We start from the raw sequence: 23,403 nt of genomic DNA, 5'->3' as shown, positions 1-23,403 counted from the left end.
TGACTATACGGCATAAAAACCTCCGCAATTTAGTTATTGCGGGAGGAAACAGCACCTAAGTTACAGGCCTCTAAGGGGCAGGAAGTCATTTCTACTGAGTATGTTGGGATTTTATTTCATATACTTTCATTTCAGATTTACAGGAATCTCTCCCTATAACATCTAGAGACATATGGTTGTCGTGATCTTAGTTTGGGCGTTATTATTTAACATCTTTAGGCTTTGTATGCCCTGCCTTTAGTTTGATGTATTAGGAGATATTTGTTATTGCTCTTCTGTCATCATGACTCTATAATAATTTGAAAGCTAATAAAAATGGAGCCTGCCCACAGCTGTTATTCTTTTCACCTGCCCAATGATAAACTGTTAGAGATTTGTGTGGCTCGCATGGAAAGGATTCTGTCCTGCAATTATTCTTTCAGCCCATGCATGATTTTGACAATTATGGGCTTTGGATACTACTGCGACTTTACGATTTAACCACTTGGTAAGAATTCAGCTTCAGTGTAAGGGATAAAGAAACGGTCATCAAGCAAGTTAGGAGGGCTATATTTGATCTTGTCAAAAATGTTCAGTTCCTTTCCCATCTTCTGTACTGTTCACAGGACAATCAAATGAAGCTGGTAGTGGTAGTTTTACCTACTGTCAATTCATCAGCTGTAGCTATAGGCCACAGGGCAGTTAAAAATAAATAACTGAATCAAGACACAGTTCCAACAGTGTTGCTCAACCACTCAGTATTACTAGAATAATTTTATCGTTTTTAACATTATTAAAATAGTGCCATTGAATATGTGCAAGGGCTAGTGGTTCAGATGTATGCCAGTGGTTGTACAGGTTCAATTAGGGTGTCCTGCAGTCAATAGCAGCTCAAGCTGCACTGTGCAAGGAATTGTTTGGACAGCAGATCCAGACCAGGAACAAGGGTTAATATGAGGAGTGTCAGAACCTTATTTAGTGATATATGGAAGTGAAAGCTGGACCATAAAGAAGGCTGATCGCCGAAGAATTGATGCTTTTGAATTATGGTGCTGGAGGAGACTCTTGAGAGTCCCATGGACTGCAAGAAGATCACACCTATCCATTCTTAAGGAAATCAGCCCTGAGTGCTCACTGGAAGGACAGATCCTGAAGCTGAGGCTCCAATACTTTGGCCACCTCATGAGAAGAGAAGACTCCCTGGAAAAGACCCTGATGTTGGGAAAGATGGAGGGCACAAGGAGAAGGGGACGACAGAGGACGAGATGGTTGGATAGTGTTCTCGAAGCTACCAGCATGAGTTTGACCAAACTGCGGGAGGCAGTGGAAGACAGAAGTGCCTGGCGTGCTCTGGTCCATGGGGTCATGAAGAGTCGGACACGACTAAACGACTGAACAACAACAACAGAACCTTATTTGCTGCTGCTTCACACCTGATCTTGCTGGGTGTTGATGGAAGCTGACATTTAGCCTCTGACTCTCTGCAATGTTGGTGCTGCAGAGCAATGGAAATCAAGTCAATAGCTTGGCTTATTGGACATTGCCCTGGTGGTACAGTGAACTTGGGGTGGGAGGCCAGCTACTACAGTTTCTTATTCAAAAATCCCATCACCTTACAAAATGTTATATATTTGTTACATTGAATGTTGACAACCCCGGGATATTCTCTATATGAGGTCTCAGAGATACACTGCAGAATGTTGACACATGCTTAAATGCAGTTGCCAGAATTCAGTAGTGTGTGTAGTGGTCAAGAAGTAGGGAGATATCTTTCTTATTTTGACAATTTCTCCATTCATATGGGATTGTTAGCATTCACCATTTTGGGGACATTGACTGTAATATGTGCACAGCATATCCACAGTACACCTTAAACATTATCTCTCTGTTTCCTTCCTCAAACCGCAGAAACTGCAGGCCAATGAAACAGGCATAGATATATTGTTCTCTCTTTGCTTTAAACTTTAAATGTGCTGGTTAATAACTTGTTCTCTCTTCCACTCTACCCCATATTTCATTTTTTATGCACACTTCAAAGACCATTTTGCTTGCTTTTCAGCAAGAGCGCAATTTTCTTTTACCAGACTATTCTGGTTCACGGGCAGCCTAACACTACATGCACTAGGAAGATTTTGTACAGTCCAAGTATTGACCTATGGAGAGTGCCATCTGTGTGCTTTATAATCCTTGTGCATATAACACAGATGTTAAGCAATACAAAATTCAAAAAGTGAAACACCTTAAGTTTCAAAGCTTGCTGGAGGGGGAACGGACGAATCATAATATGTATTTGTGACATTACATATTTTGATACCTTTTCAAAGTTGTCCTTTCAAACAGCTTTGTCACTGCAGTTTACTTGTACGATTTAGTTACTTGCTCTTTTTTTGTTTTATTAGCAATCTCTTATATCATATGGCATATTTTATATGATATATTTCATATAGCATGTCTCATATAACATATACATATACATATACATATGTATTGTACATCTTCTTGAGTAAACATATATATAATCTGTGTAAGCAAAAGGAGCTACTTGCTCAAAACATGTAACATTTCATTCCAACCATCTAGTTTGCCAGGCTCACCACAAGAGGAGTCATATGGCATATAGGTGTACCTGGGAAATATCAGTAGCCTGGGGGGAGTGTAATGAGCTGGTACAAATTCAATATCTATCTGAAAGCATTCTTTCTTTTTAAAAAAAATCCACCCTTTTCAGATCCCATTGAAATCTATGGCATAGTTTCCACTGACACAGGTGAAAATAAGCCAGAGCTGGAAAAGGCACCAACAAATTTTATACCAGGCCGTGTTCCAGGAAAGCACTGGAACATGCTCTCAACAATAAACATATGGCTGTGGAATGTTTCACATGGATTGTGGTACACATGTCTTGCACATTTCACAGACGCATAGGCCAAATACCCAGCAGGGGTAGGGAAGATATTGGCTACGTTGTGATTTAGAAATTCGGCGCTACTGGCTCCTAGTAACATTCAGAGTCGTAGGTGTATTGAGACAAAATATAATAATATAATATAATATAATATAATATAATATAATATAATATAATATAATATAATATATAATTATATATCATATTTTTCTGTGTATAACACGCCCCCATGTATAACACGACCCCTATTTTGGGGCATTCCAAATAAAGAAATCCCCCATATGCATTATTTGTGTGTAAGAAAACCCCCAATTTTAAACTTGAAAAAATGGGGGGGGGATATGGTCTTATACATGGAAAAATTCAGTATATAGTATAATATATAATATAAACCTCTCATTGCAGCTAAGGGTAACTTTAGGAAAAGAATGTAAATACGTCACACTGCTGTTCATGCCAGTTTTACTTCATTTCCTAAAGGTGATTCCATAGTCGTAAGAAATTAAAGAACTCTCCATGGAAATCTACACAGCAAACATGGGTGCCTCAAGTGTTTCTCCAGTGCCAGAGAGCAATGACATCAGTATTTGGGTATAAACATACCTAGTGGAAGAAACTTGACTGGAATGCCCTGCATTACCCTTGAATGAAACAGTACCTTTACATAAAATATGAAGATATGTATTCCTCAGGGGAAAGCTGGTGTTCAAATATTTCACAAGACATTCTCTAGATTTACCATGTAATTGGCTGTATTTCTACAGTATTCTAATTTGATTTGTATTTCACCAACCACCTTTTATGTAGAAACCTATATATTGGATGGCAAACTATAGAGGGGATCGATAAGAGCTGGAGCGCATCCTCTCTCAATGGAATAAGAAAGAAGCCACAGAATCAGAAAACATCTCATCTGTGAAAAGTATCTAGGTTGCAAATATGTTGAACACTGCAGTGTGCTAAAAGACTGGTGGCTGTGTGAAACCTGAATTTCATGTAATAACATAACAAAAGTCCTGAAACCAAAGGCCTGTCTATCACAGCATCCTCTTTCCCACAGTGGTCAACCAGTTGCCCATAAGATGCCCAGCAGCAGGACATGAGGACAATAGTGCTCATGATCCCCAGTGACAGTATTCAGAGGCATGCTACTTCTGATACTGGAAGTAGTATACAACCATCATGATGATCAGTCATTGATAGACTTATTCTACATACAGTGGTGTAGCATGATTTGCTGGCGCTGGGGTGCAGAAGGTGAATGAAGCCTGCTGTGGCAGCCCAGCCTTCACCAATGCCACTGGAGCAATGCCAGCCTTAAGCCATTTTGCAAGGCTGGAACAGCGGTGTAGCAACCCCCACTGGTGCCTGGGATGGACTGAGGTTGTTACATTTATTTTAGGAAATCAAAGTTGTTAAGCTTTTTAAAGACCCCTGTGCCACCCTAGGACACACACACCAGCCTCTGGCTAGGATCATGGCTGTTGCACCCTTCTTGTGCTACCTTGACAGCCCCCAGCTGCTTTGTGAGGCTGGGATCATACCAGCCTCGCAAAGCAGGGCAGGGCTGGCAGGGTAGCATGAGCAGCACCCCCCCCCCAAAAAAAATGTGTCTGGGGCCATTGCCCCGACAGCCACTCCCCTCCCTGAGGCTACTTTCCTGCCTCCATGCATTTGTCCAATTCCATTTTAAAGTTACTGAAGTTTATGGCCATCACCACATATTGTGGCAAGGAATGTTATGATTCAGTTATGTTACTGAATGTTATGATTCAGTTTCTGTGCTACACCTCTTTTTGTCATTCCTGAACCTCCCAGCATCCAGCTTCATTGAATGACCCAATATTATACTATCATTGGAAAGGCAGGAAAAGTTCTCCCTATCTACTTTTTCTACAGCCTGTGTAATTTGATACTCCTCTATCATGCTTCTGAAGAAAATCAGAATGAATTATTTGAACTGCAGAAAATAATTCACTGCCCCACTTAGGAAGTTAATAAAATAACTGTTTTTCTTTGGGTTGGTCTGTTTTTGTTTTTGTTTTGTTTTTACTAATATGCTCCACAAATATACAACATGCATTAATGTCCACTTGCATTTATTTTTGCCAAATTTGTGTTCCTTCTTGTTCTCCTCGGTGGGGCAAGGCTTGCATGTTCTAAAGTCTTCTTCCCTCAATTAACTTAATTCTGCTTGTTAAGCACTTCAGCTATTGCAAGGGATGTGAAGTGCAGGTTATGTTCAAAGCCACAATCATTACAAATACAGATCCCAGAGCCTGCGAGGTTCCTACTGCTTCTTTTTCCACAGTGAAGAAGTCTTATTCAGAATGTATCCAGTGGTTTTCTTCCACTGACAGAAGGCTTCTTGAATTAACAGAGGCTTTGTGCAGTGGAACAGCCAGGGAAATGATTGCCAACAATTCCCCCTCTAGTTGCCAATTCATGCCAACTCCAGTGCCATACTGAATAGTCCTCAAACCCTTTGAAGCAGATGTGGGCAACAGGACTTAAGACCGAGGGGAAGAGAGTGGAATGGCATGCTGGGTGAAGCTAGAGTGAGTGACAGATAGGAACTGTTGGTCAGAAATGAGAGTTGAAAAATAGGGCAGCCGAAGAGTCCGTGAGAAAGAGGGCATGAAGTGGAAGATAATGAAAGTGCACATGAAAACACATAAATTTTAAGAGTTGGAATAGGGCATTAGAACTGTGAGTACTCTGTATAAAAATGACTACTTGTTCTGGATGCTATGTTCCTTAAAACATAAACATTAATTTAATTAGCTGTCTGTATTCCGGTCTGGGATTCTAAGGTTAATATATTTCACCCGACATGTCTGGTAAGGATGTACTGAAGAATATAAAGTCAGCAGGTGGCAGCAGGTATTTTGAGGGAAGTCTGGGCTTAGCAACTGAGCTAGTGACCATCCTCAGACAGACCTAGGGAATATCACAAGCAATTTTATCCAATTTGTTGACTACAGTGTTTCATTAAAAGGGAGTTGAATTATTTCCTCACTTAAGCCCCAAGCACTGCTGTGCACAAGGGCCATGATGCTGGGTGGTTTTTTCCAGGACACAGATAAGCTCAAACTCCTCCTTTAGTAATTCGGGAACAGGATACTGCGCTTGCTTGCCTCAATAATCATCAGACAGATAACCTTGTAAACAGATGCACTTAGGAACGGCCTAGTGAATTACTGACACTGGACAGCTATAACCTTCAAAGTCATGCACATCAACCACAGAGAATTATGCTCAAAGGAGAAAGAAATTGCAACCCCATCTTGTTATAGACACTTATAGCAATATATTTACATCCACCCTGCCACTGTCACATGTGATCATAACTCTATGATCTGAAGAAGAAACAAGATTAAAAAGGCCACTGGGAAGCAGGAAAAAATGCAGTTGATAAAATCTGGACATGTGAAACAGACATAAAAGGAACATCAAATGTTAGAAACCAAATAGGTCCTCCTTAGTCATTAAATTAAAGTATCTGGAATATGGAGTGAAATATATTAACTCGTCCATAATACTGCAAAAATACCCCATGTTTTCAAGTAATGTGCTATTTATACTAAATGGAGTGGAGTGATCATTATACTAAGCAGAAATTCTAGCTGAGCCTCATTGCTTTATTTCTCAATGAAGCTTTGCTTAGCATACATTTCTGAAAGAGTGGAAAAGGGGGTAGAGCCTGTGTTGCTCATGGAATTTGAACGTAATGCTACATATGTACATTTACTGTAACAGTATTTGGACAGAAATTGTCAGGGAAAATGTGTGCAGCTGTGAACTGAAGAGAAAGCATTCCATGCTCTGAAAAATACATAGAGCAAAATAAGAGTGCAGGTCTGTGTAGACTGGCTCTCTTGGATGATTACGGCACAAGGATTTACAGGTTTTGGGTCCATCTCGTCAGCCAAGCAGTTATTTGCAGTCACCAAAACTTTATTCATCTCCTTGTTCCTGATCTTCTGCTGCACCCTCCATGTAAGTTCAAGGACAATTCCATTCCCCTTCCTGAGCTCCGACCTTCAAAGTCCTTGTTTGTTTGGTCCCACGGTTCCAATATTCTCTGGGCATTTTAACAACACAGCAGCCCAAGAATCCTATGCCACCATCTCCAGCTCCAGTGATCAACAATATGGCACATCAACTTGCACCTGCCCACTCAACAGCACACCCCAAACACATATTGTCAAAATTACTCCTAGAGTGAGGTTATTTGCTACAGCACTTGTGCAATAGCTCGGTTGGTTAGAGTGTGGTGCTGATAATGCCAAGGTCTGAGGTTTGATTCCCAAATGGGACAGCTGCATGTTCCTACATTTCAGGGGACTAGATGAACCTTGGGATTCCTTCCAACTCTACATTTCTATGATTCTATGAACTCATGACCTTAGAAAAGCATTGTAAGGACATTAAAAAGGTATTGAACATAGGTTTCCCACATAAAGACTTGCAACTGAAATGTATGTTTTTCAACAAGCTGTACATAATCATGCTAGCATTAATGATTCTATCTGTTATTTCTATTGGCTCATTACAGTGCTCACACCAGGAAAAGTCTTTTTATTATGGTTTTAGTACTTGCATTTTACTGATGAAAAGCTAGAAAGGTTTTTCTAGTGGAAACATACACTTTAATGCAATACAAATATTATTGTGTTATGTGTAACAATGTTCTGACAACTTCAATGGTATCATTAACTAAGGCACACTCAGTGGCCTCAGCTATACAGCTTCAAATAAAACGTTTTGAATGTGTCTGAAAGTGCAATATACAATTGTGATACTAAATGGTGACTGAGCTATAGCAAATTCAATGCATTTTTCAAAACAATTTTTTAAAAAGCATTTTCACAATATTTTTAACCACCTTTATGTCTTATTCATATTTCAGTTGCCTTCAGGGATTTATTATAATCAGATTGCATATCTTTAGGAGAAAATAGATAAAATTATCAAGTTTCCATTTCAAATATCAAATGAAGAAGATGCTACACATAGGAGCAAAAAAAAAAAAAGTTCTTCAAATGTAAGTTATGGTTACATACATTTCTCAGCAGCAAACAGCAAGAAAAAAATCAAAAAAGCAAAATGCTTAAGAGCCAAGCATTGGATGATTTAATAGTTCATGAAATGCAAACCACAAAAAGAGATGAACAGCAAGATGACAAACCACAAAGAACATAGCGCTTAATTGTTTATCATAATGGAATTCACAAAATCCATCATATTCAGCGTCCACAGATATTCAACCATGTTGATAAGCCTGTCTGTTCTGAGTTATCCAAATGTTCACAAAGGTGGTGGTTACCAGATGCACTCATAGAACAAAACCAGTCTTGCCTTTCAAATTTGGATACACACGGAAAGAGATATTTAAACTTTCCAATGATACCTTGTTATTATTATATTATTATAATATAGATGTAAAATGAAAGAGGAGAGAACGAGCAATAGGCAGAAAGATACAGAGGACATGGACTGGGGCCTCTTCAGCTCTTCCTTACTCAACAAAAACAGCAATGGTATAGCAACTGAATATGGAAAATCAGCAAATTACATTTTGTATAAAATTCTCATGTGATTAAAACAAAATAGCACATTTGCCTTCATAATTTATCTGCACTCTTTTTATTTCAAATGCATAATTACATATTCATGAGTTTATTAAACTGGATTATCCAATGCCATAAACTGAACATGCACATTATATTTTAAAAAAACTGTTCTGCTTGTGCAGTTTTAGCCTCAGTAGAAGGAAATGCATGTCTCAAGACTGGAGAATCTTGCCCATGGGTCCCTTCCGAATCTTTCCTAAGTTTCTAGTAAACTAAAGCATTGGTCCTTTGTGCTCTATATCACTGCAAACACAACTGAAGTTAGTGGGAGGTCTTCTTTTTGGGAGGTTCAACTAGCCATGCACATGATCCTAGTGAGATATGTGTTCTTTGAAATCCATAACATAACATTTAAGCATGTGTCAATACTGTTTGCACTTCTAGCTTTTGCTTTAGAGAGAATATACCTCTAAAGGGCAGAACTGACAATATGCCAAAATTCCTTGGCTCAGCTGGTCCAACTGAAAAGAAGAACCAAAACCAGCCACCTACTAACATTAGTTTTAATGGGAGAATAATTTAGTTTAGCTCTTACTTGTATGCACTGAGGACACCCAAATGGATTTTCCCACTGAATTTATGCCAGCATGGTGCCCATGACTGCACATGTGTCTACCAAGACTTTCCCTAGTACCCACAACATTGTCCTTTTTCCTGCACCCATTTCAATACACTTCTAATAGGACTTTGATTGTAACTAACAGAGGACTAAGTTTAAACCTAATGGGGTGTTGCAATGGGGGGGCGGGGAGGCTAGCTGTTCCCTCTGCAGCTGAGAGCCTTCTACTGGCTACAGAGTGAGTGAAGGACAGGTCAGTGTTAGAAACTGAGATATGAAAGCTAGGAGCTAAATGGCACCTTAAACCTAGGTTATGGGCACAACGTCTAGGTGTGCTTTTTTAATAACAAGAATACAAAGCTGAAAATGAATGAACTGCAGCTATAATATTGTGTTCATTTTTCACATGGTCCAGCCCTTCCCCTGCCCACCCCCGAATATTATTAAAAGGGTCTCTTCTCCAGTCCTCAGAGAATAGCTGGAAGTGGGGAGGCAGAAAAAAGGTCCTCCTTTCCTTCCACTCTGCAGTTTTAATCTGAAATCTTAGGTGCAGTACTGAGCCCAGAGCTCAGAAACTGCTCGCGCTAATGAAATTCCCTGTTGCAAAGTGTGCCTAGAACAATAAGAGTTTTGAACACTGGGGCAGGTGTGGTTATAGGTGTGGTAGAGGGGGGTGTTTGTGGTGCCCATGAATTTCTCAGGTTTCCATATGTGCCCCAAGGCCTAAAGAGGTTGGAGACTCCAAAGCCATCACACAAACATATATTTAATGCTGATATTTAGTAGATGATCATGCCATATATGCCTTTTGTCTTTTTCCTGCACTACCATGAATGCCAAAAGGTAAAAGTAAAGGGACCCCTGACCATTAGATCCAGTCATGAACGACCCTGGGGTTGCGGCGCTCATCTCGCTTTACTGGCCGAGGGAGTCCATAGACAGCTTTTCAGGGTCAAGTGACCAGCATGATTAAGCTGCTTCTGGCAAACCAGAGCAGCGCACGGAAACACCGTTGACCTTCCTGTCGGAGCTATACCTATTTATCTACTTGCACCTGACATGCTTTCAAACTGCTAGGTTGGCAGGAACAGGGACCAAGCAACGGAAGCACACCCCATTGTGGGGATTCGAACCACTGACCTTCCGATCAGCAAGCCCTAGGCTCTGTGGTTTAGACCACAGCGCCACCCGCGTCCCCATGAATGCTAAACTTACAGGCAAAAACTAGCCATATTTATTCAGTAAGTCCCACTGGTTTCACTAGGACTGAACAAATGAAGCTGTGGGGCTTAGGAACCCAGTTATGTGACCCCTTAGGGCCTGCAAAGCTGGCAGCCTCTCACTCTTTTTCAAACACTCTCCCTTGTGGAGTGTTCCCTCAGCCTCTTCTCCTCTCCCCTCTCCTTGGCAGTCCTCCAGGCAGCCGCTCCTGCTGCCCCTGGTCTCTGAGCTGCCCTCGCAAGAGAGGTGCCTCCTCACATTGCCCCACAGGGGCATGGGCAGAGGATTCCCCGAACCTTAGTGGCCCCAAAGATACTGGCCAAAGGTAAACGTGAGGCCAGCACCTTACCTTGGGAGGCAGCAGCGGCTGCAGCAGGGTTGCTACACCAAACAGCTGTGCAAGCCTTTGGGAGGCAGGGATGCAAGAGGGCATCAGAAGAGGGAGGGAAGGATAGAGGGACAGAGGCCAGTGTTGCCCGCAGCACCCCAGGGTGCCATGACACACTGGTGGAAAACCACTGCTTTAAGGATATTTCTTCTCTCGCAAAGGAGTAGGGCTTGTGAGAAGGCCTCTCCTCTTAACCGGGGGGGGGGGGGGCTATAGAGTGACTAGCCTTTTTCAGAACAGGCTGCCTTTTCCCTTGGACTTGTCCAGGGTTCTGAAGGACCTGTCTTTGGCCGTTCTTGCTTTCTGACCTGTGACCTTTAAGAGCATCCAAACTCATTGCCTGTTATTCTCCTCTTACAGCTCCCTACTCCAAACTCCTGCCTCACCTGTTACCAAAGACTGGACAACATCTGGGAACTAAATATAATCAAGGTATATCCAAATGTTGTGATGTCTTATCCTTCTGTTGCTCAGAACAACACTGTGTGTAATCCAATCCAAATACATCTGGGAAAGTGGCTGAGTTGCCAAGATTCCAACAAATTATTATCGCAATGTGATGAAACAAATTCAGAATGCCTAGGCAGACATTCCAAGTTTAGTTAATGGATAAGATGATTCATTGTTATAACATAGCAAGTCTGAATGGAAAGACAAAAGCCTGAGACTGTGTGCAGAATTCAAAGCTTGGAAACTTCCAGATGTGAGTATAAAATGTTACCGAGCCAGAGGTTCCCAAACATAAAAAGCAAACCATTAAAATTTTGGAGAATAAGCTCATTCCTAGAACCTTTTCAGAGAAACCATTTCACTACAAAGGTTCAAACCTGGCTATGTCTAATTTATCGGCAATGCTATTACTCTTTGCTTTCCAAAGCTTCAGTTATTTTTTCCACCAGAATCACAGACATGGTCATTGCTAAGACACTGTAAGCAAAATCCTTCCTCATTTGAGGAGACCTCACTGGGTTCAGCAAGGCTCATCCTGTCAGTACAGTGTTCCTTGACTGGAGGAGGGGAAAGGTTCCCAGTGCATTGACTCTGTATGCACTGGTGGGCACAGGGTTGGGGGAAGGGACTGTCTTCTGTTACATCCAGTGGAAATCCTTCCACTTGCAGGCACTGGATCTGCACCAGAAAGATACTTTCCTGTCTATAAGAATTGTGTATAACAGACAATCAAGATACATGAAATGGCAAATATATATAAGGATTTGTTTTATTCAGATTATTTTAGTTCTTTGGGTGAAGCTAAAGCTTTGCGCCTCTCCACTGCTGTTTTAAGTTAATTTCATTATTTTTCTGCATTTTAAAATACAGTTAAACTTAGTTTTATCGCATCTATTCTAAGTGGTCCTGAATGCCCTTTTGGGGTAAAGAGGGAGGATTAATATATTAATGTTTACATATTGTAGGACTGAAGCAAAACAGCCCCTCATTTCTGCAACCTGATTTGTTGGTTGCTAAGGTGAGGGTAATCTCAACTACTGGGGGGAAGAGGAGGGGAGAAACTGTACTGGTATTTCCCCAAGCTCCTCCCTCCTGCCAGTTACTGTGTAGTAACCAACACTACTCACACTCAGAATAGACCCGGTGAAATTAACGAACATGTCTAACTTGGGTCCATTAATTTCAATGGCTATACTACAAGCATTTTAGGATCCACATGTTTTAGCAACAGAACAAAAAGGTATGCATATGATTACTTATTCTACAAAAAAGAAAGGTGAGGCTTTCAAGAATTATGGTACAATAGGGAAATTGCTTTGAAAGGCAGCTCTCCAAAATCACTAGAAATTATGGCTCAGCTAAAAGAGGGAGGTGGAATTCTATCAGCACCCAAAACTCCCTCTGGCAGGGCTTTTGGGGGGGGAGGGGGTTCCACTGTGAGAAGCATGAACATGTTCAGTCTGTTCAGGAGTCATTGCCCTGAATATGTTTTATTTGCCTACACTATCCTGACCAATTCCATTGTAAATCAGCTTCATTTGGTCCATATCAGCCTGTAGACAAAACTGAAAGGCTATGTCATCCCACCCAGATTGGCTGGGATAATTCTATGGAGGAAAATGAACTCCTAAGCCAAAGGGGTGAGAGTGCTGAAATTGTGCAAAAGCAGCAGCAGATCAGCAGAACAATGATAGCTAACAACAGAACAGCATTACGCTGGGAAGTTTCCATCAGGATTTTAAGAGCCCTATAAATCAAAACAGGAGCTATTCAACAATGCCCTAATAGGAATGATTCCTATGATCTAATGCAAGACATGCAGATTTGAACATACTTCGACTCCATTAAACTGCCATCATCATGTTGACTCCAGTACAAAGGAAATTTCCCACTGCCTGTGCAGCTGCTAATCCACCTGTTTCTTGCTCCCATGTGCCTTTTCCCACCCAATAACTTTTGCATGTCACAATTTATTGTCCCAGTGCATTGCCTGTGACACGATTCCTTGCATGGTCATATCATTAACATAATACTGAACAACTTTTCCAGTAAGCATATTTCAACTTCACATACTTCATTGCACAAAGCCTCCATAGTTTCCTTTGTTGCAAGAATCTTCTCTGCAAACAAAAGAACACTGTGAGACCATCCAAGACTACTTACTTGATTTATACAATAATTCCCATTTTTGTATTTCAGAAGAGTCTAACACAACAGTGTTGAACCACTAATGCATGCACACAACGGTGTTAGAAACTCAGATGCATAAACTAATTGCCAAATAACACCTTAAACCTAGGTTACAGTCACTACAATGGAATGTCTAGGAGACTTTTTTGCAATTGAATTTGTTGCTATTATTATTGTTATCAGTTTACAACACATTAAAACATCAAATAAAACAAATTCAAGCTTAAAGGAAAAGACTTCAGATTCTTCTCTAAGGGACATTTTGCTTTCCCGATATTTATTTACAGTGGAACCTCGGGTAAGATAATGCTTCAGGTTACATACGCTTCAGGTCACAGACTCCGCTAACCCTGAAATAGTGCTTCAGGTTAAGAACTTTGCTTCAGGATGAGAACAGAAATTGAGCTCCAGTGGCGCAGCGGCAGCAGGAAACCCCATTAGCTAAAGTGGTGCTTCAGGTTAAGAACAGTTTCAGGTTAAGAATGGACCTCCAGAACGAATTAAGTACTTAACCCGAAGTACCACTGTACGTACTTAATTTAAATAGCTGCCTCATGACAGAAGTACTCTAGATAGCCAGTGTAGTGTAGTGGTTAATGAGTCAGACTAGTACCTGGGAAATCAGGGTTCAAATCTCCACTCAGTCATGAAGCTCAATGGGTGACCTTGGACCAGTCACTGCCTCTAAACCTACCTCACAGGGTTGTTGTAGGGATTAACTGAGGAGGGGGGTGAACCATGTACTCCTTGTAGAAAAAGGTTGGATATAAATGCAATAAATAAGCGCTTCAGTTTACTTCCTTAAGAAAGCTGGAGGAGCCAGCCAGATGGAGATGTCAGTTGCCAGCCTGGCATCCAGAAATCTCCCCATGGTTGCAATTGGACCAGCAGTACTCGCAGAATGCAGCTGGCGCCTGGGGAATTTTGAACACTGTACACTTACAAAATAGAGGGGAAATTGTCAAAACTATGAAACACTGATCACTTTGCTTGAAAATGCCATATGCCCCAAGATTCGAGGTGGTAAAAGTTCCCATCAGCCAAAAGCAACAGCTTTGTATGAAATAAATCAGCCTGCTGTGTAATGCACATACAACTAGCAGGAGAAAAAGATGGGTAAATAAATATTGCTTACAACCCATTTCCAGCAGTTTTTGTGACAGCATATAAATGCTTTGGTTGGATCAGCCATTCTGTTACATGCACCTGAACAGCTATATGCATCTGAACAGCTGTGCAAATGACTTCCATGGAGGAATACCAGCATTGCGGAAAAATATGGTGGTAGAGGGAATATTTAGGGCTCAGGTGACAATATGAAAGAACAAAGCAACACCGACCTAACTACTTAATTGTAGCAAAGTAAAAAAAAAAAGAACTCCGCTAAGCTCATTGAATTCCTGCTGCTTTCAGAATAAATGAAGCAAATTTACATTGGGGGATAATGCAGAAATGGGTTTACTCTGGTATCAAAGCAAATGCAGAAATTTAGAAAGGACTCATACAATTTCCCAACTAACTGATTACTATTTCTTGTATCTTCCTTCTCTCTGCTCTGGATTCTGAGTTGTATTAGCCGCCCTTAGCATCCCTGCAAATGTCATTTCATATTTCCATTCATGCATCAATAAACTAAAAACCCAATTCTGTTTATAGCTTTAAAATACTGCTAAATCAAGCACTACTGAATTCATTATAAGGCAGATAAATACTAGTTTCCATTTTGTCACCCCTGTGGGTTTTTCTTTAACAAGGCTATTTCAAATAAAACCACAGTGCTGATAAAGGGAATCATCAGCATTCTTAACCAAAGCTAAAATTTATTTGGAGAAGTCACACTTTGGAGGGTGAAGTGTTTCTTTGAAGCTGAAGATTAAACAGAGTAACTTGGCTAAGATTCTGATAATCATTTGTGCAGAGTTTTGGGTTCAGTAGATAATACAGAAGTGCTAACCTGATGCTCAAAACTTCAACATATACCTTCAATGCATCCTTCAAGGTTATTACCTATCTACCTACCTACCTACCTACCTACCTGCCTGCCTGCCTACCGTATTTATTATTTCTTTAATATTATTACTTGTATTTTTATTATGGCCTTCCAGCAAGGTTAAAGTGGCATTTAAGCTCCAGAAAATTATGTGAGGTAAGTTGGGTTCAGAAAGTGACTTTTCCAAAAATAGCCATCCTCCTGGACAGGGATGTGAATCTCAATTTCCCAAATCTAAACCCAACACTAAAGTCTGCAAAAGCTATTTCTATAATTAAAAGTTATTAATCAGGAGAAAATAAATGGTCTTTAAAATAATATAAAGGAGAAAAATGTGTAAGAAAACAACAGTAATATGTACTTCACTGGTTTGAAAACCAATAAACATTTGGTGTTGTTGTTGTTTTTAAAAAAGTATGAAACGTATTTTGATATTACTATTTGCTGCATCATGACTGCATAGTTCTTTATAATTTTAGTAGGATGCAGGAAACCACCAGCTGTGGGCTGGGAAGCTATTCTGTGCATCATTCTCCCTCCCCTCCCCCCAAGCCATCCTCTGACATCAGATGGCTGACACCTGCTGAAGTTCACCTGCAGGAGTGAGGGGAGACACTTCAAAGGGCTTGTTCAACCCTGTGCAAGTCCTATTCTTACCTACCCCACACTTGATATCATATATGATGTCAGGTGTAAAGTAGGTGGCAGTGGCTTGTCCAAAACATCCTTGCAGACCTGGTGGGACACATTTGGTTCTCCACCCCTGATTTAACTAATAAACATTACTCATACAAAGTTAAGTTTAAACATTTCTAATACTGCATATGCATACTTTCTAGTGAGTCTTCCCCCCCCCCCCCCCATGAACATGGCGGGTCTTACTTCTGAATAAATGATTGGGATTGCACATCGTATCTGTAATCCTATGCACACTTACCCAAGAGAAATATCTCTTTAGCATAGTGGAATTACTTCCAAATAAGCATACATGTGTAGGATCGAGCAGAAAAACCCCAGCGCCACCTTCACTACTAATTAACCATCAATTGCTGCTTGGATGTCACTTTTGCAGGTATAGCAGATCAGAAGTCCTTTCCTGTCCACACACCATCTCTAAAGTGCACCAAGCACCTGTTCCTAGGACCCCAAATCCATCCTCTCTAGAAGGAACCGTTGTTTTGCTCTTTCTCCCACCATAGGGAGAACCTCTCAAGACTGTTAAATAAAGTGTGTTATCTTATACATCTGGGACGTCCAGGTCCAGGGCGGTATATAAATTCAATAAATAAATTAATAAATTCTCAAATGCAATTGTCAGTAACTGCTTTCTCTAACCTTGCAACCAGAAATAAGAATAAGAACATTCCAATTTGTGTAGTGCACTCTTTTCCTTTCAACTCATTGTCACAACCACCCCTTTTACTATGTCCTTCTGTTTAAATGGCTTGATCGTAGTTTCTCAGCTGTTCTGTTTTTTTCTTGGAAGATTCCAAGCTAGCCATTGGCTGTGTGTGATGCATTTAAAGTCAAAATACACAACCTAAGATCCAACCTTCTGTTGTTGTTTTGTCTTTGGTTCCTGCACCTTTTAAGGGACAAATCTGAACATGACATTGCAGCTGTATGCAACAAAGTCCCAATATATCTATTTTCCTTGATAAGTAATAAGAGGATAGGCAAGAAAGGGATGCTTATCCCTTCCTTTCCTAGTTACTTAGTCCTTGAAACATTCTTTCACAAATACACAAACAAAGAGAGAGTGCTGCTTTCATCCTTCAGGCCACCACAGCCATATTTGCCAGATAAATGCAGGTCTGGAACAAAAGCAGCCAGGCCAATTGCCCCCTCCTGAGGTCAATTTGCAATGGATAAGGCCCCACTGCAGCTTCATGGCATGTAGTGGAGTACAGCATGTAGCTTGCTCACAGAGAGGCTAGCAAAATTCTCTGAGCTAGGGCTTGGGAACATTCTATAGGGCTATCCTCAAAAAGCAGCAAACTTTACAAGCACCAAAATTACCCTTTGACTCAAAATAAAATCCAGGTGAGGTAAATATTTTCAACTCCCCCACCCCTGCACCTATTGTGATCCACCTTCCCTGTCAATCCACACTCCCCCATTCCCTTTTCAGAGGGAGGGTTCCCCCCACCTATTGCAGCAGCCTGTGGGAGAACTATGAATCCCATGTTGATTGGTCTTTGTGCCCTGGTGTGCTGCCATCTGGGATGGAGCTGCCCCTTCTCACCCTGAGCACCCCTGCTCTTGTTTCCACTATAGTAGCTTGCATATCAGGAAGGAAAAGAATAATGTATTTAGAGGGGGTTGTTTCTGTGGGGAATGGGAAAGATGGCAAATATGGGTTTGGAGAAATCGTATAAGATCTGAACTTTTTAAAAGTTACTGAATCACTGCCAAGTTAATCTGATGCAAGCTTGAGAGAACTTGCATGTATCTATGTGCCTGTGGTAATTTATTAATTAGTTTATTGAGTAAGATTGGCTGCAACGCTAAATACATTTACAAGACAGTAAACTACATTAACACAATGAAACTTACTTACAAGTGAACATGTATAGGATTCTGCCAAGAGGGTGACTTGGGTTCAGTATCTGAAAGGTTCCTTACTGAAATTTGCTTCGATTTGCTTCACAAGTGCAGTCATTTATGTGATGAGCTGCCTATAATGCAATTTTACAGGCAGAGTTACACAAGGTAAGTTGTTTGTGAGAGTAGCTCTCCACATAGCTTATAGGGAGTTTAACCACACAGGCACAAACCTTCAGTTTTTGTGAGAACACAGGAATCTGCCTTTATATAAGTCAGACGATTGGTCCATCTAGCTCAGCATTGTCTATACCAGTGTTTCCCAAACTTTACCGCCAACTGTTTTTTTGGACTACAATTCCCATCATCCCCGACCACTAGTCCTGCCAGCTAGGGATGATGGGAGTTGTAGTCCAAAACAGCTGGAGACCCAAGTTTGGGAAAGACTGGTCTACACTGACTGGCAGTGGCTCTCGGGGGTTCAGGCAGGGAGTATTTCTCAGGTCTACCTGGTGGAAAACCTGGGATCTTCCACATGCAAAGAAGAGACAAGGAATTTCCATCATTTTAGATACCAGCTGCAAGAAATGCCTCTTGGTTTTGTTGTCTTCCTGAAACTAAATAAAATAATTAAAAAAAGGAGGTTGTCAAGCTCATGACTCAACACAATACATGGCTGGTGGGCTATGTTTAGTGAAGAAGGACACAAACTGGTCTACAACTGAAACTGTAGCCAATTTTAGTTGCATTGCCACTATTTGCTGTGCGCTAGTCAGGGGCATGGTTAATGCTAAAAATCCTAGACTTGGCTAAGGAAGGGATTCGGATGGGAGAAATCACAAGTGTTAACAAATCTTCTGTTAAATATAATTCACACCCCACAGTTGTGCTACCCACCATGCCTAAAGCCACATGGACAAAGCAAATATTTCTGATAGTTTCCAGGAACACACTGAAAATCAACACACCAGAAGCTTGTTTGCCTGCTAGCATTTTAAAAACTTTGCAATAAAGTGGCTTTAAAAGTTTGAGATTCAGGAAACCCTGGTTCAAATTCTGCTAAGCTTCAAAATCCAGTGCATAGCATTGGGCAACTTTGGGTGTTTTGGGGGGCAAGGTGTTTTGACTTTGACTTTATGAAAAACATGAGGTACAAACATTAAATAAACTATGTATTCCTTAGTACAGGCATCCCCAAACTCGGCCCTCCAGCTGTTTTGGGACTACAACTCCTATCATCCCTAGCTAACAGGACCAGTGGTCAGGCATGATGGGAATTGTAGTCCCAAAACAGCTGGAGGGCCGAGTTTGGGGATGCCTGCCTTAGTAGATATGCATAGGACTGGACTGTTAATAACTCACTTTACATGGTTGTGAAGGCAGCAGCCTTACATGCACTTACTTGAGAGAAAGTCCTACTGAATTCAGTGGAACTTTCTTCTGAGTAAATCACAGGTGCCCTATTTGACCTCAGGGTTGTGCCACATATCTGTGTCTTAGCTTCCATATAGCTATGGAACCATGGTGCTGTTAACACCAAGGTTGCAAGTTCAATGCCTGTATGGGATGGCTGCATATTCCTGAATTGCAGGGGGTTGGACTAGATGATCCTGCAGTTCCCTTCCAACTCTTTGATTATGAATTGCCCATCCATCTTAAACACCCACTCAGATTTTAACGGGTTTCCCTATTATTTTTCTAAGTATCAATTGTCTAGGGAGTGAAGTGTAGGTTAAAGAGAGATAGCAGTGCTTGCCAATGTCTACCCCCAAGAAGTCCTATTTGTTTATTCTTACTATTATTTATTAAATTTTGTATTGCCCTCCATCCAAAGATCCTGGGGCAGCTCACAACAGAAAAATACAAAATGAGATTACAAAATATATAATAAAACAAAAACAGACCAATAACCCTCTGTCTCAATTTAGTCAGTGGGTGTAGGCATGTAGCCCAAATGCATCTTTCCTTTAACTTTGTACTTTATGCATTGGATAGTTCATGCATAGTTATTTTCTCAGAGCAGTCACTTAATGCTTGACGCATTTGTATGCCTTTCACAAAGTGACAGTGTAATGAGAAAGCCACAGTAACTGAAAGTAGGTAGGAGGCAGGTGTAGGTGCAGAGGAGGACTATGAGAAACCGCTGTAAAATTTCATTTTCCAAGAGTCAAAAATCTGGCTCTTGTTAAGTCCCATGACAATTACGCCATTTAATAAGCAGCGTTAGTAGTGCCAAGTCCCTGCCACAGGATCACCACCAAATGTTAACTATTTTATACCTTTTCTTAAAGCATTTCCACACTAACTTTCCCCCTCAAGCACCAAAGTTACTTTCTGGGGAAAGACTTTCAGCAACAAACAGCAAAATGTTTTTTCCCCCAAACTGCAGCTCCGTAATTTTTAATTATTCATTTTGGTTTAATTAATTGCTTTGTGTTTGGTACAGTTAAACAGCAATCTCGAAAGACCAATGAAACAAACCAGAAAGTGTCATTCTCTCTATGGATGTCAAGCCAGTAGCTTAATATGTAACTGGTTGTTTACATCAGCATATATGACACAGACAGGAAAGCTTTTATTAGTAAAAAAATAATAAGCATCCTTTGCTCCGACTGTACTAACTATAGCTCACCTATCAACAAACACTAGCATCTGAAATCAGAACAAACTGTTTTTCTCTTGCTCCAGGTTCTGCAGAATTCTCACCAGATAAGCCAACAAAACACACCTCTCTCTTCCACCCACAGGGGGAAAAATGTATTATTTTAAAAATGCTTTCCAAGCATTGAAGCTCCTGAACGTGCTAGCCAGTAAGGTTTGGAGCGCTCCCTTTGAGATTTATTGGCATTCCTAAGTGCTTTTATAACAAATCACTGGCTCAACTTATTTTAGCCATTGCTCACCAGAGTTCTCAGGCTCGGGTACCTGTTTCCAGTGCCAGGACTCATCACACGAATTAAACAACAACAACAACAACCCGATGCCTCGGAGCACAGATAGAAGGGCACTGCTCTGAGATTCAGTGGAAAGGCTGGATCCAGTTCAGAGGGTGAGTTTGGGAGGTTTCAGCTGCAGCCCTTTCCCATCTGAGCTAAGGATGCATTGGCTACATCAGGGGGGACATACAGTACAACCAAATCAAAGGTCCTTCAGCTTAAATGCATGGGAGGCAGAGAGCGAGCAGGGAAAAGAGAGTTTCGTCCCTTGGCAAGAACTATAAAGAAAAGCCATCAGGAGAAACAAAACAGTTCAGGAGCCCTTTGCGCACCAGCAGGTCCCACCAGCAGAGAGTCACAGGGCGGGAAAGCTGGGGGCAAATATTCGCCCAAGTCCCAGGCGTCGTGGAGCAGAGCAGGCGAGGGGGCTCTGGCGCGTCTCTGAGGAGGCGCAGTCCTTCTTCCCAAGGACCCCAGACCCACAGAACCGCGTCGACCCCCTTCCTCCATTCTTGCAAGGAACGCCGAATTGTTCCGACAACAATTCCAAGACGCGCTTCTTAATTTGGAAACTTCCATCTGCCCAGCGTCGCCATTCATCCCAACCGGGCCTTTCCCCCCCCCCCCCTCCGCCCACCCCCTCCCGTTTTCGCGCCTATTTTTGCCGCCTTCGCGAGAGGCGCCTCAAGGCAGCGGGAAGACCGCCGCGCAGATTCCCCGCCGTCCCGCTTCCCGCCTTTTAAGCCCCAGAGGGCAGGTTCCGTCTCGTCTCTCCGTGAGGGAGAAGTGCGTGGGGATTGTCGTCCCCTTTCTCTCTCTCTCTCCCCCCCCCCAAACCTGAGAGGAATATGGACGAGGGCGGGCGCCGAGGCTCCCCTCGCGAACTTACCGCTCCCGGGCTGGGCTTGGGCTGCGAGCAGCTTCTCCTCTCTCCTGCCACCAGCCGAGCTCTTCTTCATCCTGCGGGAGGCTGTCCCTGCGCGCCCACCGAGCCGCCCTCAGCCAGCCATGCGCCTGGAGGGAGGGAAAGCGGGGCGGTGAGGCGGGGTGGGGGGTGGGGAGAGAAAAGCAGCCCGGCTGGGACTGAGGGGAAAAGGCGGGCGCGCGCGCGCACACGCCGAGGCGAAAAGGAGCAAGCCGGCTGGGCGAAGGAGCGCGGGAGCGGGTGGGAAGCGCCACAGCTGGAGGGGTCTCGGGGCGAGTCGGCGGATGCCCACGCCGGCTTCCCGCCGGGTAATTCGCCTCAGAAAAGGAGCATCCCCGGAGAGCCTCGTGAGAGGAGATGGCCGATGGCCGGCCACTTGCTGCCTGCTGCCTTTCCCTCGCGTCGGCAGCAAAGAGCGAGCGATAAGCGAAGCAGCGCCTCCTGACACGCGCGAGGGGGAAGAAAGTTGGCAGTGGGGGGCAGCTCGCCCCCGAATGGCCGCCCAGAGAGCGGCTGGCAACGGGGGCAGCAGAGGATCTGGGCTGCCATGCCCGAGCCCACGAGGGCGAACGGGGGTCATCGCAGCATCCTTTCTGGTTTTTTAAAATACATGTTTATAGTCAGGGGGAGGCTGGCCGGGGAGACAGATGCTCATTTCGTTCCTTTATAAATGTCCTTTGTGCTTATGCCCAAGTATGGCTGAAAACCTCCCTTACATGGGAGTAAGCCCTATCATATTCCATGGGGCTTGCTGCTTAAGTAAATACAGTGAGGATCGCAAACCAAATGCACCAGGGCACCAGAAGCAAACTTGTTTTTGCAGCCGTGGTGTGATTTAACTGGGTTGAACGGGCAAAGCTTCCCATGGTCAAGTCTTCCTTTCTTTATAAAGACTCAGGATGGGCAAACCTTTGCTCATTTCATTGCTCTAACAGAGAAGTGGGCAACTCTAGCCTGCAGACCAAATTAGTCCCATTACGGGTCCAGTTTGGCCCGCACAGCAGTTTGCTACAAGCCATGACCACCTGACATCATATGGGACCTAAGGTGTGTGGCAGGGAAAAACATGGCTACAAAGGTACAGCTGGGGGCTTAAAGTGAGCTCCTGGTTGTTCCTCTGTAAGCAGGGCTTGCTTACAACAAGCCCCACTGGGATGCACTATATTAGGAGGAAGAGGTTTAATCTGCCACCTTAGGCAAATGGCTTCACCTCATCTCATGCATGGACCACCAATAACTAGAACCAGCCAAAGGTCCATATAGTTCAAGCTATGGTTTTCCCAGTAGTGATGTATGGAAGTGAGAGCTGGACCATAATGAAGGCTTATCGCCAAATAATTGATGCTTTTGAATTCTCATGAGAAGAGAAGACTCCCTGGAAAAGACCCTGATGTTGGGAAAGATTGAGGGCACAAGGAGAAGAGGACGAGATTGTTGGACAGTGTTATCGAAGCTACCAGCATGAGTTTGACCAAACTGCGGGAGGCAGTGGAAGACAGGAGTGCTTGGCATGCTCTGGTCCATGGGGTCACGAAGAGTCGGACACGACTAAACGACTAAACAACAAAGCTGGCCTCTGAGAAACCAGTTTTCCGGGTCTATCACTCCATTGTTTCTCAATGGGTAGATTTGCTGTCCATTTACAGATAAACCCAACATCTGGATGTCATCTTTCCACCC

General features: G+C 42.5%; 1 protein-coding gene across 9 annotated transcripts in view; it reads right to left on the bottom strand.

Annotated features, from left to right (window-relative positions):
• ZNF385D (zinc finger protein 385D) overlaps window positions 1-23,403 on the bottom strand; it is a 547,534-nt gene that overhangs the window by 355,961 nt on the left and 168,170 nt on the right. For 4 of the 9 annotated variants that reach the window (XM_083404986.1, XM_083404995.1, XM_083404993.1 and 1 more), the window contains one exon: window positions 21,688-21,812. The exons of 1 other annotated variant lie outside the window; for it this stretch is intronic. In XM_083404986.1, the coding sequence (XP_083261112.1) occupies window positions 21,688-21,757 (70 nt within the window). In that variant the 5' untranslated portion in view covers window positions 21,758-21,812. Of the gene's footprint in view, window positions 1-21,687; window positions 21,813-23,403 lie in introns of those variants that run through there. 4 more of the 9 variants (XM_083404994.1, XM_083405000.1, XM_083404997.1 and 1 more) reach the window with 2 other exon arrangements.

The sequence above is a fragment of the Podarcis tiliguerta genome (genome assembly GCF_965153285.1).
Source record: "Podarcis tiliguerta genome assembly, chromosome: 12".
Lineage (NCBI taxonomy): Eukaryota > Metazoa > Chordata > Lepidosauria > Squamata > Lacertidae > Podarcis > Podarcis tiliguerta.
This window is presented reverse-complemented; position numbering and strand designations above follow the sequence as displayed.